General features: G+C 37.5%; 1 protein-coding gene across 2 annotated transcripts in view; it reads left to right on the top strand.

Moving 5' to 3' along the window:
* Nucleotides 1-20,875, top strand: part of CCDC85C (coiled-coil domain containing 85C) — a 194,876-nt gene that overhangs the window by 115,939 nt on the left and 58,062 nt on the right. For both annotated transcript variants that reach the window (XM_044664592.1, XM_044664591.1), the window contains one exon: nucleotides 18,916-18,992. In XM_044664592.1, coding sequence (XP_044520527.1) covers nucleotides 18,916-18,992 — 77 coding nt within the window. The remainder of the gene's footprint in view (nucleotides 1-18,915; nucleotides 18,993-20,875) is intronic.

The following is a 20,875-nucleotide window of genomic DNA, read 5'->3' as shown; positions in this document are numbered from 1 at the left end:
CCCAAATTTATTCAAAAGAAGAAAACAGACTACATGGGCTTTATGGTCTTTAAAAGTGCCACCATTGTGTGATTTACTCATTCCTAGAAGGAGGTCAGACATAGCTACAAGAAAGTAGGAAAAGTTACCTGCTGAAATCAGGAGTTTCCCATCCCTAGAGGTATTCAAACAGAGGCTGAAAGACTACATGTCTGTAATTTTTGTAGAGGCTATTCCTGTTTGTTTCTAGATTACACCAGATTTTTAAGTCTCTTTAGGCTCTACCATTTTACAATTACACGATTCTTTATTTTTTTTTAATCTTTACCTTCTGTCTTAGTGTCAGTTCTGAAGATAGAAGAGCAGCAAAGGCTAGGCAGTTGGGGTTAGATGACTTGTCCAGGATCACACAATTAGGAAATATCTGAGGCTACATTTGAACCCAGGCCTTCCTGACTCTTGGACTTACTTTCTATACAGTGTGCTACCTAACTGCCTCCAATTACATGATACTTTAAGGAACCAGATCCACTCAAGGCCCAGAGAACAGACAAGACTCCAGTTACAGAACTTTCCCTCAATTCCAGGAGGATTCTCTGGAGGAAATTCTGTTTATGGCACTAAAAAGAATGAAGGCTTTGCCAGGCACCTCTCCAGATGACCAGAACAGGTCTGTTACCCGCAGTGGACTTCAAAGGAGTCCACACAAATATTTAATATCCCAGAGTCAGATAGCAGAGAAGTGAAATCATGCAGAGATATCAGATTTCAAGAGTAGGTCTGCTGGTTTTTCTTTTCTTTTCTTTTCTTTTCTTTTCTTTTCTTTTCTTTTCTTTTCTTTTCTTTTCTTTTTTTTTTCTTCTCTAAACTAAGGCCCTGGGATTGTATAGATAAACAGCAGATATGAAACAGCTAATATAGCTTGTGGACGAGGGCCAAAAGGCTGGCACTGACTTGGTATATCTGGTCCTGGGAGTTTGCTTTGGGGCAGAACTTCCATCAACAAAGAACTGATAAAGAGGTCTGCTATCTTCTTCATCAGACTTCTTCTGGAATATATGTTTCCTTCTGGGTACCACAGTTTATGAAGGACATCAGTATATGGAGAATTTTTATAGGAGGCCAGTCAGATTGGGTAAGGTCTGAGTCTATGTTATGAAAATTGTTTGAGAGATTATACATGGCTAGACTGGAGAAAAGAAGACTGGGGACAAGAGAGAGCTGTCCTCAAGTATTTGAAGTTCTGGCATTTGGAGGAGAAATTAGATTTGTTCTTTTTGGCATCAGATAGCTGGGACATTGGGTGAAAAGAACAAAGAAACCAGCTTATGTTTGATGTCTGGAAAGACTTTCTAACGGACAGAACTAGCTCAGAAGTGGAATGGAGGTTCCCCTTCCTTGAAAATCTTCAAGCAGATTCAGGATTGATCATTTGTTGGATGTGTTAGAGTAGGGATTCCTTTTATGTATGGGTTGTACCAAATGGCAACCAAGGTTCCCTCTAATCCCCAAATTCTGTGATTCTGTGAAAACTATAAGACAACAGGTCCAAATAGCTTATGAAATTATGTTTCTTGTTCCTGTTGGGTGAGGGACGAAATTTAGGTCATTAAGCCTTTATGTGCTAGCACTTCCAAGGAAATTTGGTGAGCCATCTTCCCATTTGGTCAGAATTTCCTTATGTATTGGTATGTATATGCATATCTACTTAGCTGAATCTAAGTGAATTTTCCATTTAGAGTACCATCCTTTAAATTCAGATTTTTAGATGTTATAAAAAATTACACATGGGCAGCAAGGTAGCTCAGTGGATAGAGACCCAGGACTGGAGTCAGAGGACCTGGGTTCAAATCTGGCCTCAGATACTTCTTAGCTATATAATCCTAATCAAGTCATTTAACCCCAGTTGCCTTGCCATTACTGCTCTTCCGCCTTGTAATCAATAATAAGATTCGAAGAAGGAAGGGAAGAGTTTTACACACACACACACACACACACACACACACACACACACACACACACACTGCATGATTCTTGGCACAGTCTGCTTCATTGTGTTACTGTCATAGTGTTAGATTGTATATTGGATAGTTAGCTGGGTCTGGAGTCAGGAAGACCGGAGTTCAAATTCAGTACCAGGCGCTTACTAGCTGTGTGACATGGGGGTAAGTCACATAACTTCGGCTTGACTCAGTTTCCTCAATTGTAAAATGAGGATCATAATAACATCTACCTCCCATAATAGTACCATTATTTGTCCCTCCTTCCCTTTCTCCCTTCTTCCTTACTTCCTTCTTTCTTTTATTCTTCCCTCCCTCCCTCTCACTGCAGAAATAGAAAGGAGATCAGAACAATTTGTTCCAGTGACCATAAAGGTGGCTGAAGCAGATGTTGTGGAGATCTTATAGCCTGGTCAGACATCAAAGGTGCTATGAATGTGAAATCCTCTACCCCACTCATGATTGCATCACTATCAGCAGTTTTTCCTGATTTAGTTTTTCTGTGATCATAGATCTTAAACTTTTCTAAAAATAATTACAATATAATTCCATATAAAATATTTTCTGTATTTTAATCCTATAAGCATTTTTTTCAGTAGTTTAGTCCTTTTGGAACTGAGTCAGTATTCAATTAATAGTTCAGTTCTGTTGGAACCTAATAAATATTTGATTGTAAGTATTAAATATTTCTAAAAATAGTGATCACTTAATTCTAAAAGAATCATTTCTAAGAAGGATCATACAGTAGGCATAAAGCTTTCTGACATTTCTCCACCTTATGTTCTACTATGTGAAGTTATGGTTCAAACACACCCATGCTATCTGATTTTTCCATCTCCTTTACTCTAGGTTTTATTTTTATTTTACTTGATTCATTCTTGGGCAATTATGAATATATCTAAAAAATTATTCTCTCTTGTATAAGTTTTTGGGTATAGAAAGAAGCTACTCACAAGGCTCGGGGTCTTTGGTTACTAACTGGAGTCTGGCTTTATTGTGAAATCAGCCCTTTCTCAATAAACCTATTTCTTTTTGACTTGGAGACTGTTTTACTTTTTGGCGTATCTGCTAATAAATTTTCACCACAATGCCAAAGTCATCCACTGCATTTCTGTCCATTACTACCAGACTTGGATGACTCTGGAAGACAGTGAGACTGGCTACTTTGCACAACTCTACCTTACTTAAATCCAATTCACTCCAGGGTCAGGACATCAACTCATGCATGATATCATTGGTCCTCTTTGAAAATGAAAGATGAACAACAACTTAGAAAAATAAAGAGTAGAGAGACAAAGCTATCTCAGATTCTAGGCTAGACTGAAACAACTTCATCTGGCAAAGTAACAAAATGGAGGGAAGTCAGAACATATTCGGCTATCATTGATGTCATAGAGTAGCTTTATGAAGTTATTTGTGAAATGATGATCAATTTACAATAAAACTATCATCTTATCCTTTGGGAGAAAAGATACCACATCTTTCTTTTCAAACATCCTTCCTTTTTTATAATATTATTCCAGTGACTATATAGGGCTGCAAGATATAAAATACCCCAATCTCCAAGGAATTAAAGTGGAACATCATCTGAAGAATGAAGAAGGGAAGGACATATGGTAAACCAAAATAAATGGTAATATGTTACCAGTGAAGAGTTATACCTAAAATGAGGTGCCCTTTGAATGCTTTCAGTTACATAGGTTTTACTTATTTAGCCTTTTTGTATCTCTTATTTGGAACTAGTCTTGTTCTTTATAATTTTTCAGCATTCATTTTTGACTTTATATGGTTGTAGTCATTGTATATATTGTTTTCTGGCTCTGCTTATTTGATTCTGCATCATTCATGTGGATTTTTCCATGCTTCTCTGCATTTGTCACATTCATTATTTCTTAGAGCACAGTAATATTTCATTACATTCATGTGCTACATTTTTATTTTTTTAGGCCTTCCCTAGTTGATGGGCATCTACTCTGTGTCAAATTCTTTGCTATCACAAAGAAGTATTGCTATAAATATTTTCATGTAAATCCATATTTTTTTCTTATCAGTGGCCTCCTTGGGGTATACTCTTGGTAATGGAATCTCTGGGTCAGAGAGAATAGCTCCATTTTAAAAGGAGAAAATTGAAGGTCAGAGAAATGAAGTGATATTTCTATATCTCTGCTAGCAAATTGCCAAGTTAGCAATCCAACTTGGGTCTCCTGACTAAATTCAAAGTTCTGTCCAAGGTGGTCCATCACCTAGCCCCTTATTTCCTCCTCCTCTGTGGAATAATGACAGCTGCTATTTAATATAGGCGAATGTTCTTTGTAGAGACTAGGGAAAATAATTGGCCTCAGTCCTGCCATCCAGCTCTGCCTTTTTGTGAAGATGATTAATGTTGAGTCCATTCTTGGAGTGTGTTGGGGGAAAGAGGCCTCAATGGTGCAGAAGGTTAATGTTGACTTTGCCCCAGGTTCTGAATACTTTTGATTCAGGCTTATCTCCAGTGTGCTGACTAAAGGAAAATCTATTTGTTTTGACAGATTTTGTGTAGGGAGGTAGGGAGGTATATGAACTGGATCTGTGATTTCATTGATGGGAGGAACTCCTATCTGAGGAACCCCCTTCTCAATATAGACTGATGCTTTCTCTGTAACTAGTCATTTTTAGAGTTACCTGAAGAACTGAGGGATTAAATTACTTGCCCAGGGTCACATAGCCAGTATGTATTTGAAGGAATTTATATTCTGCTTGGGGGTGGGGGAAACATATATATACAGTAAGTAAATGCCAAATAATTTCAGGAAGAAATACTAATAATTAATATGAATAATACTAATAATAAATACTAATAATAAGCACTGATTTTGGGGAAATCTAATAACTTGAAAAACCTTTACTGTTATCTTTTTGAAATATTACCTATATTCCCTATTGTATTCTTTGTATACTCCATCCTTCTAGCCATCTCTCTTAATAAAGTTTGAAAAAAAGGGAAGAAATAGGAAATATTTATTATAGATTGTATTCCACACCTCAGATCTCTTACTTCTTCAAAGGAGAGTTGGGATATGTCATATTTTTTAGCACAGTGCTTTATGCTCTTAGTAAGTGTTTTATTCATGCATTCATCTATCTTTGAGGCTAAGCTTGGCTATTATAATTTTATAGCATTCAGTTTTGATTTTTTTGTTGTTTTTTGCACTTACACGATAATCATTGTGTATGTTTTTGCCCTACATTTACTTATCTTACTATGCATCAGTTCATGTAAATCTTTCTGTGTTTTTCTATATGTTCATTGATTCTTAAAACATAATACTATCCTATCATATTCATATTTCACAACTTATTTAGGGTCCCTTGGTAAATGGGCATCTACTTTGTTTGCAGATCTTTGCTATCACTGCTATAAGCATTTTGGTGTATGTGGTGTCTTGCCTTTTGTCAATGGCTTCCTTGGTGGTATGTCTACCTGGCAGTATTTACTAATTTACTGATTGAATCAATAGAGGACATCCTCAGAGTGATGCTGGGCTGGGTGACTGATAAGTCTGTAAAAATTCTTTTAAAATAAAAGATTTTAGAGGGGATGTGGCAAAATTGGGATTGCTGTTGGAGTTGTGAATTGATCCAACCATTCTGGAGGACAATTTGGAACTATGCCCAAAGGGCTTTAAAAGAATGCCTGCCCTTTGATCCAGCCATACCAATGCTGGGTTTGTACTCCAAAGAGATAATAACGAAAAAGACTTGCACAAAAATATTTATAGCTGCATTCTTTCTGGTGACAAAAAATTGGAAAATGAGGGAGTGTCCCTTGACTGGGGAATGGCTGAACAAATTGTGGTATCTGATGGTGATGGAATACTATTGTGCGGAAAGGAATAATAAACTGGAGGAATTCCATGTGAACTGGAAAGACCCCCAAGAATTGATGCAGAGTGAAAGGAGCAGAACTAGGAGAACATTATATACAGATGGATATACTGTGGTACAATCGAATATAATGGACTTCTCTACTAGCAGCAATGCAATGATCCAGGACAATTCTGAGGGACTTATGAGAAAGAACACGATCCACATCCAGAGAAAGAACTGTGGGAGTAGAAACACAGAAGAAAAACATATGATTGATCCCGTAGTACGATATGGATATGATTAGGGTTTTGATGTTGAAAGATCACTCTTCTGCAAATATGAATAACATGGAAATAAGCTTTGAGCAATGATACATGTATAATCCAGTAGAACTGCTTGTCAGCTCCTGGAGGGGGGAGGAAAAAGCAAGGGTGGGGTGGGGGTGAGGGAATCATGAACCATATAACTATGGAAAAATATTCTAAATCAAAAAAGGAAAATAAAATAAAAGATTTTAATCTGTTTGTGAGTGTGGGAATATGTCCCCAGTCTAAAGACAGAAGGGTGGACTAGATGACTTTTCAGTGTGTACTGGGGCCCTTTGTTTCATGTTACCTTTCTCCTTTTCCTCTCTCTAGCCTGCCAATGTGCAAAGGTTTTCTTCTGTCTTCCTGACATTTCCCCTACCCATTACATAAAACCCCAGGATTAATTTAATTACACACTCGTTTCCACTGGCTGTGTGACTGGCAGGAGCATAATAGAACTGCCAGTCCTCAGAGAGAAAAGGTGAGGTTAGTAACTGGTGAGGTCACTCAGCCAAGAAGCCAGATATGTCCTCCTCTTCCCTCCCCATCCTCCAGCATAGACCTGCCCTCTTTAGCTCAGGGCCTTTCTGCCTCTATCAGGGGGCCGTCTTCCTAATGAAATTCTGATAAGATAGCTGGAGTCCTGCAGTTCCTGGTGACTGTCACAGATCTTTTCCTTCCCTGATGAAAATGTCATTTCTGGGACCTAGTAGGGATAAAGAGAAAAAGTATGAGGGAGCTCGCTTATCCAAAGCTTACCGACTGTCTTGAGACTGGTTAAGCTCCATGAGAACTGTAATGAGCTAACAAGAATAGAGTTAGGTCCATGCACAGCTTAGTAGAGCTTCTGAACTCAAATTTAAAGGCTATCTAATGGCAAGAGCCATACCACAACTCCTACTTCTGCCTCACTTTTTGGACAACTCTATCAATCCAGCAGCAAGGGATATTCCTTCCACAAATGTCCTTTGTATGTCTGTTGCTGCTCAATCATTTGCAGATGTCCAATTCTTCTTGACCCCATTTTGAAGTTTTCCTGGCAAAGTTACTGGAGAAGTTTGCCATTTCCTTCTCCTCTTTTGACAGATGAGGAAACTGAACAAATAGGGTTAAGTGACTTGCCCCAGGATCACACAACCAGTAAGTGTTTGAAGTCAGGTTTGAATTTAGGAAGATGAGCTTCTCAACTCCAGGCCTAGCACTCTACCCTCTGTGCCACTGAGATGCTTTTTGTGTTTGTACAGCTGCCAAAATAACCTTCCTTTGCACAGATTTGGCCCTATCTTTCCAACATGGCACCTACTTACCTTTCTAGACTTATTCAACATTGTTTCCTTTTGCATAGACATTGGTTCAGTCAAACAGGCCTTCTTATTGCTCTTTACACATGGCATTCCATCCATCTCTGGACCTTTACACTGGTCTTCAATGCCTTTCCTTTTTTCTTCTTCTTTTGATTCCTAGTTTCCTTCAGTACCCAAGTGTCTCTTTCTAGGGAACTTTTAAGGGCTCAAACTTTTTTTATTTTTGTCATGGGTCTCTTTAGAAGATGAGTGAAGTATATGAACCCCTTCTCAGAAGAATATTTATAGTCTATTTTCATAATGGAAGGAAATGCTAAATTTTAATTAGAGGTTAATGAAAATAAAGATGTTATTTTTTTTTCCTAACCCAGAATAATAGTTTTTTTGAAATATATACAGAGATCCCTCGGGAAGATTCACAGACCCCAGGTTAAGAACCCCCCCTGGTCTCGATGAAGCCTTTCTTTATGCCCTCTAGCTAATTACCTTATGTCTGTTTTGCATATATTTGGCATATAACTATCTTTGTCTGACACAGCAAAATGTAAACTCCTTGAAGGTGTGTACTTCTCTACTCTGTTTTGTATCCTGAGTGCCCAACACAGGATTCCTGGCACATAGTAGGCTCTTACTAAACACTTCTTCTTCTTCTTTTTTTTTTTTTTTAAACCCTTACTTTCTATCTTATTACCAGCTCTAAGACAGAAAGGTAAGGGCTAGGCAAATTGACTTCCCCAGGATGACACAACAAGGAAGTGTCAGAGGCCAGATTTGAATCCAGGACCTCCTAACTCCATAGTGACTCTAACCACTGTGTCACCTCCATGCCCCTTAATAAATCCTTCTTTATTAGTACCACTCAGCTTCTTAAATACCTTTATGATCTCTTCATATCCAGAAGGCTCTAATAGAGATTGGACACAAAAGTTCACAGGGGCTATTTATTTTGGGTCCTAGAGATAACAGGAAGCCACTGGAATTTACTGAGTAGGGTCATAACTTGGTCCAAACTATGGGTTAGAAAAATCACCTTGGAAGCCAAATAGAAGATGAATTAGAGTAGAGAGAAACTGAAGTCAGCAAGAACAAGTGCAAGGCAATTCCAGTTAGTCTAGTCCAAGAAACTTGAGGCAGAGAGACCCAAGAAAACGATTCCAAGAAGTTCCTTGCTCAGGGTGACAAGGGTTTGAAATAAGGTGATGGCCAGGTAAGTAGAGAGGACACCTGTAAAAGAAATGTTAAGAAGGTATAAATGACATGATTTGCCAATGGATTGGCTATGTGGGTTATGTATAGAGAGGTCAAGGTGTGACTCTTTAGAATATTGGCAGGCATAGTGGAAGAGAGGACCAATTCAGCACCTGAGGATCAGCGGAAGAGTGGCTATTTATGTAGGATGTCCTGACATCCCACTAGGACCTGTCAGGGCCATAGAAGAGAAAGAAATCAAGTCCTGATGAAGGATCTTACAAGGAGAAAATAGGCTAGTTGTGGCTAGAACCTATAGTAGATTTATCAAACTAACAGATGGTGAGACCTAATACCATAAACCCCATTTAGCATGGCAGCAGCATTGATATCCAGGCTACACGAGCCCTAACAAGATCTATCCAACCCAACCAAGAAGACTAGAGCACATTGATCTGAGGATCAAGTCCCAATCTAACAACTGAGGCAGAAAATATACCAAAGAGAAGAAAACACTAAACATAATGAAGAAATCTGTAGTTTAACAGAAGTCCAAGAAATAAAACCAGAATACGGTATCCACACATTAAGTATGACCTCTGACAGCATCAGAGAACACCAGTAGCCTGACTGCTATATTCTAAAAGTAGTTGGAGACGACAAATGAAAAGTAGAAATAAAATGAGAGTTTGGAAGGGGGGAAAAAGTTTGGGAGCTGACATATTTGTCTGCTTCTCTTGACACTTTTACAAAATGTGACTATAGAATCTCAGAAATAAATGCAGAAAAATAGAAATTTTAAGCATATCTTTTATGGATAACAACACAATAATTAAAATCAGTGAAGAGTCTTTGAAAAAGAATCAAACCCAAATGGAGACTAAACGATTTAATCCCAAAGAACTGGGAGATCAAAGAACAAATAATAGAAATAATAGATTATTTCCGTTAAAGAAAGTTACCACTTACAGAGAACATACCACAAACTTTAGAGATTCAAACAAAGTAGTCTTTAGGGGAAAATGTAAATCTCTAAACATACTCTTCAATAAAATAAAAAAGGAATAAATCAGTAAATTGGATGTATGACTCAAAAAATAGAAAAGCAACAAATTAAAGCATCTCACCCAAACACAACAGAAATTATGAAAAATAGAGGTAAAGTTAAAAACAATGCAGTAAAAAATCTCATTAAGTTGATATAAATTTCTTTTCTCCAAAAACTAGTAAAACGTAAACTTTTATCAATCTAATTTGAGAGAGGAAAACCAAATAGCTAATATTAAAAAGTGAAAAAGAACTCACCCTAAATGAAGAAAAAATAAAAGGAAATTATTAGAAATTATTTTGCCCAGTTACCTCAGCAAGACTGATAAAGGAAATTGGTATTTTTACAAATCTATAAAGTAGAACAAGAAATAGAGAATTTAGTAGGTCAATCACTTCAAAAAGAAATTGAATAAGTGATATATGAACTTCCAAAGGGGCAACCTCAGAACTAGATGGATTTACTAGTGAGTTCTGTGGAACACTAAAAGAAAAACTAATCCAATGTTTCAGAAATTATTTGTGAAAATTCTTGGGAAAGTATAAAAATGCAGTACAAATTTAGATTATAAGGTCAAAAAAGAAAGCCAATTAGCACATGATTCATCTTAAAATTGTAAGAAAATATCTCATAGTATGCATGCAGTGGGCTTTTCTGGGACTTTGCCTTATGTTATTAGGAGTTCATAGGGTTCAGAATCATTTGAGGAAAATATACTGACCTGAAAACAGAATTGCCTACATTTTTAGAAGATCCTGAGCCATACTTAACATTTCCTCCTGTGGAGTGAATCTTACTATTTGCCCCATAATTTTTCCTAGATTTTAGGTTTCCTAGCACCACAGAACTATACATAACTTCAAAGTTCATGAACTTGTCCATTCCATAACTGAAGCAAGATTCACCTATGAATCCTATTGTTTGTTAGAGCCAAGTAGGATAGATCCAATCCTTTTTCTACATGATAGCTAATTGAAGAATAGCCACCAGTGTTTTTCTCTTGAGTTTCCTCTTTTCTACTCTAAATACCCTTAACTTCAACTGGTCCTTGTGTGACAGGGTATCTAGGTGTGTTACTATGCTGGTTACCCTGTAATGAATATGTTCATTAATGCTCTTCTTGGTCTATAACTGAACAAAATACTCCAGATGTTAATGATGAGGGTAGACAATACAGAGACTTTGCCATGTATTTCTATGAATGCAATATAATATTGAATTAGTATTTTTGAGTGCCAAATCTTATTGGTATCTAGGTGAAATGTGTAATAGAATTGGGAGGAACTTTAGGAATCACCTAAATTAGCTTCCTTAGAGAACATAAAAGGAAATCGACATTCAAAGAGATGGAGTCACTTTCCTAAGACCACATAGCTGCTAATTGTTGGGGCTAGGGCTTAAACCTAGTTCCCCTGATTCTAGTTTGAGTTCTACCTACTACCCACTGAAGATAACGTGTGTAAAGGGAAAGAGTAATCATTCTTGGTAGAATGACTATGTCTAGTGTCCTTTTCTGGTCTTACAATTCTTCAATAATATCAATAGTGCCACTAATAAGAATTATATTTTTATTTAAATATTTTGCTTTTATATAACTTTCATTTCTGAATGTATCTTCTTCCATTTTTACTACCCAATGAGCTGCAATTTCTAATAAAGAATAAAAAACAACAGAATCAACCAACACATTGGCTATTTCTGATGTTAAGTAAAGTATTCTATGCCCCTAGTTTCTCATCTTTTTGTTTTGTTGGGCATTTAGTACAATGCCTAGCACATAATAGATTCCACTAAAGGTTTATTGATTGTTGATTAGGTATTAATTAATATTAGTTACTATTGATTGATCATATAGGTAATTATTGACAATAAGCTTCAGTCTAAGTCCAACACATATCTATTCGCTGCCCTTTTCCTTGACATTTTGATTACTATGAGATCCTGAGACAGAGGCTAAAATCCTTGAACCATTTCCTCAAATGAGTTCCAGTATTCTTTTTTTTGAGGCATTTGTCTAGCTACCTGAGATCTAGGTCCTTCTGGCCACAAGCCTGAGAGTTTACCATAAACCTGTCAGAGACCTCATATTTATAATATGTATCTGATTTCAAAGGGAACTGGAGAAGAGAAGATCCTGTCTGGCAGGGTAGGGGCAGGGAGAATTTACCTGGTCATTCAATCTGTCTAAACAATCTTCATGAAAGACTGAATCAATGTAGAACATGAAGTCATCTTTCCTTGTGGGCCATTGAAGAGAACTGACAATTTAGAAAAACTAATTGGGTTTAGTGCTATCAGCACCTTTTCTGGAAGAGCAGACACAATTCTCATAGCTCACAGAAATGATTTATCCAAATGGGCATCTTGCTTCCCTAGGACATCTTGTTCATAGCTCATATTTCGGCTAGATTAGGCAGCTTCTTTTCTTTTAGCAACAGCAGAGAAAAGAAACTCTCATCTTAGGTTTTGAGGGGATCCGCTTAGTCTCATCTGAAGGGTGTGGTGTGTATGTGTGTTCGTGTGGGTATGTATGAATGAATGCATGTTTACACTTTGAGTAAAGTATAAACATTAAGCAAGAATCTTTTCCTTTATGGAGTTTACAGTCTTTTGTTGTCAGTTGTTTCCTTCATCTCTGACTCTTCCTGACCCCATTTAGGTTTTTACTGGCAAAGATATTGGAGTGGTTTTCTATTTCATTTTCCAGCTCATTTTATAAATGAGGAAACTGAGGCAAACAGGGTTAAGTGACTTTTCTCACGGTAACACACTTAGCAAGAGTCAGAGGCTGGTGATCTATCCACTGTGCCACCTAGATGCCTCAGTTAACCCAGTCTCATAGGGCTATAAGATACTTAAAAGTTATAGCTGTAGCTATTTGTAATGTAAAGATATACAAACCAAGAAGAGTAAAAGGAATCAGGGCTTGCTAGTGGAGATAATGTTTGAGTTGGGCCTTGAAAGATGGATAAGAAGCAGGTTAGTGGAAGGAGAAGGCACTTGAAGTGAAGAACAGGCTGACCAAGGGCATGGAGGCTATATATGTCAGGTAAACACAGAAGATCATTTTGTTGTGATTGTTACAAACAGGTTGAAATAAAGCTGTTACAACAAAGCAGTGATGGATTTTGGGGAGCCTTGAATGCCAACAAAAAGATACCAAAAGGTTTTGAGCAGATTTAAGAATAAGAATTGGCATTGGAGTGAGAGTTAGTGTAGAAAGGGAGTAAGTGAAAGATCTCTTATGAGGTTATTGCAATAGTTAAAGTACATTTATACTTTCAATATATATTCAGGTAAGGGCTCAGTGCCTCCATGATCTACTAGAAAATCTGTGTGTAAAATTTTTTGACCCTCCCTTTGTATCAGAGAAGAAAGCTGAATTTTTCTTTTACGTTTACAGTACCTTACTGTATGAATAATAATTTTTTAAAATATGAAATAAATACAAAAAATAAAAAACAGGAGACTAATACTGTATACATTGTACATACATTTATACATTTATGAGTTACTAAGCTTTTTAAGATTATCTATATTTCTGTATCACCTGCTGGATTTTGCATTCTTTTTTGAAAACTTTAACTTTTTACTTACTTTAACTTAAAAAATTATACATGTTTATAATATAAAAAGATAAGATGCTGTAGTTATATAATACTATAAATATATTTTGTGTATTTCTGAGTTTCTAAATTTTTTCCTGAGGCGTCTGTTGGCCATGGCATGTTGTCTGTGGTTTCTGCAAAACTCCTTGAAAATTCTCATTTAATTTCCTATACTGAGCTGCAATATATGGAAACTGAGATATGGTAAAATACAATGTGGAAGAGATACCTGTAGTTGGGAATAGACTTGTACTAGAGTGGGAAATAGAGAAATAGGGGATGAATTCAAGAGATGAAAAGAAAATAATATTTCATTGACTGATTGAAGGGCAGTGTGGCATAGTGAATAGAAAGATGACCTTGAAAACAGGAAAACCTGGAGTCTGAGGATGCCTCAGACACCTACTAGCTGCCTGTCATTGGGAAAATCATTTAATTTTCAGAGCTCTAAGATTCAAAGTTGCTGACCTGGATTGGTAAAGGGAGTTTTCTCATCTGGAATTTCTCTATACAAATGAAGGGAAGAGGAAGGAAATAATTTTACAGGGTCACACATAACATATCTGAGGTTTTCCTGATTTCAGACCCTCTTAGATTCAGCTCTCTTATCCCTATGAGAGATAAAAGAGAAGAAAGAGTAAAACATCAGACTGTCTTTGAGAGTATGGGAAAGTGAGTGAATGGTGGTTTAAGAAAAAGAGTAAGGAAGAATAGTTTTAAGTAAAGATTTTTCGTACTAAAACCAGTGGTACAGTACTGGCTGACTTCTATATTTACAACAATTCACAACAGTAATTATTCCAAGAATCTAGTTTCCATCCTCATTTTTAAAAAACTGATCACGTTTTATTGACTAATTGTTAATATATGGATATTCTTATGGGGAAAACCAGGGAAATTAACTCAGATATTATTTGTGGGTTCAGGAGGGTGTGAAGGAGACAGGAATGACAAAAGGTAGGGCCAAACAAGGTAGGGAGACTGGGTTTAACTGCTAAGGAAAATGTCTGTTAACAGAAGTGGCAGTTAAGGCTAACTGTCTCCCTGCACCACCTAGACAAGGGGCCTGTGGAAACTAGCAAGCAAATGACAAGAGTTGGTAACAAATTTAATTAAGGGAACTATGGTAAAGGATGGAATAGGGGTTTCTATACTTCCAGACTATGGGCAAACCACAGGGTCAGGGGAGGGACTTATCTACACTGAACTGAGACCTCAGCAAGACAGGGCCCAGACAATAGCAGGACTGAAGTGGGCATCCTCACAGCAGAGTCCAGACTCACTCCAGTGATGTTGCAGCTCCTCCAGGACCACTAGCTGCACTCTTTCAGGTGGGTAGATTCTGGGAGCTAACCCAGCCCAAGTTAACCTGCAACTCAGGTTGGGATTAATAGTCTCTACCAAAATCTCCCACAAGTAGATGACAGACAGTCTTTCTTCAGGATCTCTGGAAATCTGGGTGCAAACTCCATTTCCTCTGAGTCTCCCAGGATCAGTTACAACTTGTCCCAACCATCATGGAGTCCGTCTCAGAGAGAGACACACTTCCTGCTTCCCCATTCCATTTGGAATTCTCAAGCCCTTTCTGCTAGGTCTCCTAAATAATAACTAAGTAATCCTCCTCACAACAATATTAATATACTACTAATAATCAAAGGATTATTGTCCTCATTTTATAGATGAGGAAATTGAAGTCCAGTGAGATCAAATATCAATAAGCATTTATTGTCTCTTATCTGCCAAGCACTGTGGTAGGTAGGTAGGTATTGGGACTAAAAATACAAAAATGAGACCATCCCTGCCCTCAAAACAAATAACGTTTTACTAGGGAATATGATATGCTAAAAGATAAATATATAAAAGATACTCAGTGGTATTCTGGTAAATGTTTAACAACCAGCACTAAAAAAATGTTCCCAGAACACTCTTTTAAGTTTCATCAGCATTAATAATAATTTCTCCATCACTTAAGTCTAGACAATCAACCAAACAATAATGCTAATACAGAAAATTTAATGGTTAGCTCTGGCGAGCTGGCTCCTACATTTAAATGCAAAACACACGTGTAATGGGCTTGGTGCATTAACCAGGAAGGAGAGCAGGGTGTGGAAAAGAAAAGCCATTTAAAGGAAATGGCACCTGAGGGGAGCCTTGGAGAGAACTAGAGGACAAGGAGAACAGAGACTGGTAACCCAGTGCTTTTTAGTTCAGTCTCCATTTTTAAAGGAGTTGGCATTGGTGGCTCATGCATGGAGTTTTACCTGGAAAGGTTATGCTTTCTAGGGGTTGTATTTAAGGAAATGCTTCTGTGCAACTTGTGTCTGAGAAAGGAAAATCTCCCTCAGCCACATTCCTCAAGGGTGAGGCTGGAGGAATATGGTGTCAGGGCAGAGAGAGCCCTGTTTACTTAATTCCCCAACTGTGCCTAGGAGTAGATACATGAGTCATTCACATTCCTCCCCACTCCTTGTGTGGAGTGGAGTGGGGCTGCCCTGGGTTGGGGTGGGTGAGAAGGAGAAATAAGCCTTTGGAAAGGTGCCTCATTCAGCTTTAAAAAAAAAAAAGGAAAAGAAAAGAAAAGAAAAACCTGATACCATGAAGGTCAGAAAGGCAAAAAAGAACTATTTTGAGAATGTGGTTTCTGATAAGGGAAAACCCAGCAGAGGTTTATCAGCTGTTTGTGTGAAGTTGTAGATTCACAGTCATTCTCACTGGGACCCTTAGTTGCTAGGCTACCCATTTGGCCCACTTCTTTCCCTTCCCTCTTCCTCCCTTCCCCCATTCTAATTTTCCTCCTCCTCCCCTCTCCATCACTCCCCCAGGACTGCATAAAATCATGGACTGTCAGAGTCAGCAGGGGCCAATCATCCAGGACCAACCCCCTTGTTTTACCTATGATAAAACTAAAGCTAAGGAGCACGTCCTGTCTAAGGTGTACATACAGTGAGTTAGGGTCAATGCCAACACTCACAGCCCAGTTCTCTGAATTCTTATTCATGGTCTCTTCTACTATATTCTGTTGTCTCTTAAAAAAAAAAAAGGCAAAAATACCTGCTTTGTGGTGCTTGTTTTCTACAGTCGTTTCCCCTTCTAGATAGGGAACATTTTTTTCTCCTTACTTTCTGTCTTAGTAACAACTTTACAGCAAGGGATAAGGAAAGGGGGTTAAGTCATTTGCTCAGGGTCAAAAAGCTAGGAAGTATCCGAGGGCAGATTTGAATCCAGGTCCTCCCGACTCCAGGCTTAGTGCTCTATCCACTGAGCCACCTAGCTGCCCCTGGAACATGTATAAATTTGAAGATAATAAATATTAGATTTGGTTGTAGAGGACTTGTCATTTACTGCATCTGTAGCCTCTAGGATCTTGTCCAGCTTAAATGAGGTTTTTGACCTTGGATAAACTGTTTTACCTCTTTGCTTCTCAGTTTTCTCATCTATAAAATGAAGGATTAGAAGAGATGACCTCTAAGGTACCTTTCAACTTTAAAATGCTTTGATTTTCCACGAACTTGAGTGAACCACTTTTTCTTTTTTGAGCTTCATCTATAAAACGAGAGTGTTGGACTAGGTGTTCTCTCAGGCAGGCCCCTTCTTTCCCTATGGTTTCCTTGGAAAGTGACTTAGTGTAGTCCACTAAACTACACTAAGAATTTGAACTGGGTTCAAATTCCACCTCTGACGTTTATTGTTCAATCATGCCTCTTTGGAGGGGTTTTCTTGGCAAAGATACTGGAGTGGTTTGCCATTTCCTTCTCTAGTTCATTTTACAGATGAAGAACCGAGGCAAAGAGGATTGTCACTTGACTTGCCCACAGTCACACAGCTAGTAAGTATCTGAGGCTGGGCTTTTTGAACTCTGATGAATCTTCTTGATTCCAAGCCCATTGCTCTATCCACTGTGCCATCTATTAGCTGAGTGACTGTGGACAAATCTCTTAATCCCTCTGATCCTGTTTCCTTTACTCTAAAGAGGGCTAATCCTCCTTTTTCCCAGTAATATTTTATTGAATTTTTTCCCAATTACATGTAAAGATGTTTTCTAACATTTTGTGATCCAAATTCCATCCTTCCCTTCCTCCCTCCTTCCCAAGAAAGCAAGTAATCTGATATAGGTTATGCATGTGCTATCATGCTATACATGTTTCCACATTCTTCCTGTTGAAAGAAGACACATTTTGCACATACAAGAAAAAAATTCATGAAGAAAAGAAAGTAAAAAGTGCTATTTTTTTCTCTTTATACCTCATAGCTACTCTGGTAGGGGTGAGTACTATAGAAAATGAGCTGTTTTTCATTTATTCAGCATATATATATCAGCTCTGTACAAATGGGATCCATTTTTGTTAGCTTGTTTTTGTTTTCTGGCATCTTCCAGTTTTTCATAACAATGGTCAAAAGCCAAATCTTAATGCATTGGCTTTCCCAAGTTCCTTGGGGAAAAAGCAGTAAGAGAAATGTTAATAATCTGGCCTTTCTTTGTAATCCCTAGTGACTGGGAATGATTTGAGATGAGTTTGAAACTAATTATCAGAAACTTTCTTGCTATCTAGTTCTAAATATGATTCTGACTCCTTTCCTTCAACTTTTCCTTCCCCTTTCTCTCCTTGTTTTATTGCCTTCTATCCTAATCATTCTTTCTTCTCCCTTTCCTTCCTTCTTATCTTCATTTATCCCTCTCTTCTTTCTTTCTCTTCATTCCCCTGTTTTCCTGTCTTACTCCTTCTCTTGTTCTTCTTGGTAAGGCACGCCCAAGGATGCAGTGTTCTCTGACTCCACCGCTCCTTCCCTCCATATTTTTTTCCTCTTGGTATTTACTAGCATTGATGATACATAACAATTATTTGTCCTATGCCTTTATCTGAAATATCATTCATGAGATCTAAATTGGGGAGATGGATGAAGCAATGGGAAGGAACATGGGAAATGAACATTTAGTCAACTATCCTTATTTTGTTGTAAAAAGTACTCAAAGAGGGGCAGCTGGTAGCCAGTGGATTGAGAGTCAGACCTAGAGACAGGAAATCCTAGGTTCAAATCTGTATTCAGACCTTTCCCAGCCTAGGCAAGTTACTTGACCCTAATTGTCTAGCCCTTACTACTCTTCTGCCTTGGAACCAATACGTAGTACTGATTCCAAGATAGAGGTAGGGGTTTAAAAAAAGTTGTAAAGTCTCCAAAAAATGTTGCCTATCTGATGGGGAATTAATTTAATTTACCCTTGTGTAAGTTTCTTCTTTTAACTATCAGATTATAGATTGGAGAATCATTAATTCACAGAATGTCAGACCTGGAAGGTGTTTCCTTTGTAGATAAGTTAGGTAGTAAAGATAAATATTCTCTTAATTTCTGCTTAAAATGACACACTTTAAAAAGCATCTTTTCATTTCAATGGAATGTCTGTGAGGTAGGAAGGACAAACAATCTTTATTCGACAAATGGGGAGCAGATACTTAGAAAAAGGAACCAACTTAGCCATGATTGCAAACCTGACATTGTTCAGGTCCAAGACTGGCTTTCTCAGTTCTTACACCTTTACCTCACTTATACCTTGTGGAAAATTCTTTGTGGAAGAAGCATCAAATTATTTGACCAAAAGTTAACATCTTCTCCCTTTCTCTGTTTTTGTCTTTTAAGATTCCTCTTGTAATTACATCAGACAGTTGGAAACGAAAGTGAAACTGCTGGAAGATGATAACAAGCTTCTCTCTCAGGTATGGCAGGAGCTGTCAATGAATTTATGGTGCACATGCATGTTGATAAATGTTTTTCCATGAAGTACTATATAATATCCCCATGATATCTTCCTTCTCCTTCCTTACTCCCTTCCCCACAATTGAGGCTTATAGAGTTCTATAGATCTTTTGGTTTCTATTTTATTTATTTTTTTAAGCATGATCAGTTTTGTTAGTTAGGCTAACAGTAACCAATAAATTGGATCTATGGTCTCCCAATAACCAAAGATCTCTTTTTTTATTAAAATTTTTTTATTTTTTCCAATTACATACAAAAATAGTTTTTAACATTGTTTTTTTCTTCCTCTTCCTCTCCTTCCCCATCTCTATTGAAAAGGCAAGCAATTTGATATAAGTTTTACATATTCACTCATGCAAAGCATACTTCCATTTTAGTCATGTTGTGAAAGATAATATAGAACATCCCCATTCCCCAAAAAACCAAACAACCCAAGAAAAATAAAGTTTAAAAAATGTGCTTTGATCTGCATTCAGACTCCATCAATTCTTTCTCTAGTGGTGAGAAGAATTTTTTATCATGAGTCTTTCCGAATTATCTGGGATCATTGTATTTTTAAGAATAGCTGAGTTATTCACAGTCAATTATTATACAATATGGATGTTACTATGTGTGTTGTTCTCTTGATTCTGCTCACTTCATTTTGAGTCAGTTTATGATAAATCTTCCAAAGTTTTTCTGAAGTCCTCCTGTTCAGCATTTATTATAGGACATTCTTTTTCTATCACAGTCATATACCACAACCTTTTAGTCATTTCTCAATTGATGGTCATCTCTTCAGTTTCTGATTCTTTGCCATCATTGCTATAAATATTCTTGCACATATAGGTCCTTTTCCTTTTTGCTTTTTCTTTGGGATACAGACCTAGTAGTGATATTGCTTGGTCAAAGGTTATGGAAAATTTGATGCCCTTTGGATATAGTTGCACATTATTCTCCAGAGTAGTTTTATCAGTTTGCAACTCCACTAACCTCTACCAACTGTGTTTTACTGTCCCAATTTTTTCATATCCCCTCTAATATTTGCCATTTTCCTTTTATGTCATATTAGCCAATCTGATATGTGACTGTAGATAGCTTTAATTTTTAAATGTGAAAATGCATGTTCATATCCTTTAATCATTTATCAATTTTGGAATAACTTGTATTCTTATAAATTTGATTTAGTTCTCTAAAATTTGAGAAATGAGGCCTTTATCAAAGATACTTACTTTAAAATTTTTTTTCAGTTATGATTCCTCTGTATTTCCCTCCATACTATTTTTCCCTTGTTTGCCTTTCTCTTTCTCTATCCTCTTGTCAAGCCCTTCCCCTCCCCCTTCTTTTAACCTCTTCTAGATTTCTATGCCCAACTGAGTGGATATATTATGCCATTTTTGAGCGAATTCTGATGAGAGTAAGGTTCAAACATTGTCAACCCACTTCAGCCCTTCAGTTCCACTGTAAAAACTCTTTCACGCCTCTTTTATGTGAGATAATTTACTTTGTTGTACTTTTTTCCCCCCTTTCCCCTTCTCTCAGTGCATCTTCTTTCTCATTTCTTAATTTTATCTTAATTAACATTGCATCATAATCAACTCTTACTTGTCAAGAGAGAGAGCAGGGTAGGAGGAAAAGAGGACAGAGAGATAGAGAGTGAGACAGAGGAGAGAGAGAAAGACAGAGAGAGCCAGAGGATAGACAGACAGAGGCAGAGAACCAGATAGACAGAGAAGAGAAAGACAGAGAGCCAGAGGAGAGATAGAGAGACAGAAAGACACAGAGAGAGAGACAGAGGGGAGAGAGGGAGAGGAAGAGGAAGGGGGGTGGGAGGGGAAGGGAGGAGAGGGGAGGGGGAGGGAGG

The sequence above is a fragment of the Gracilinanus agilis genome, chromosome 2, assembly GCF_016433145.1.
Source record: "Gracilinanus agilis isolate LMUSP501 chromosome 2, AgileGrace, whole genome shotgun sequence".
Lineage (NCBI taxonomy): Eukaryota > Metazoa > Chordata > Mammalia > Didelphimorphia > Didelphidae > Gracilinanus > Gracilinanus agilis.
This window is presented reverse-complemented; position numbering and strand designations above follow the sequence as displayed.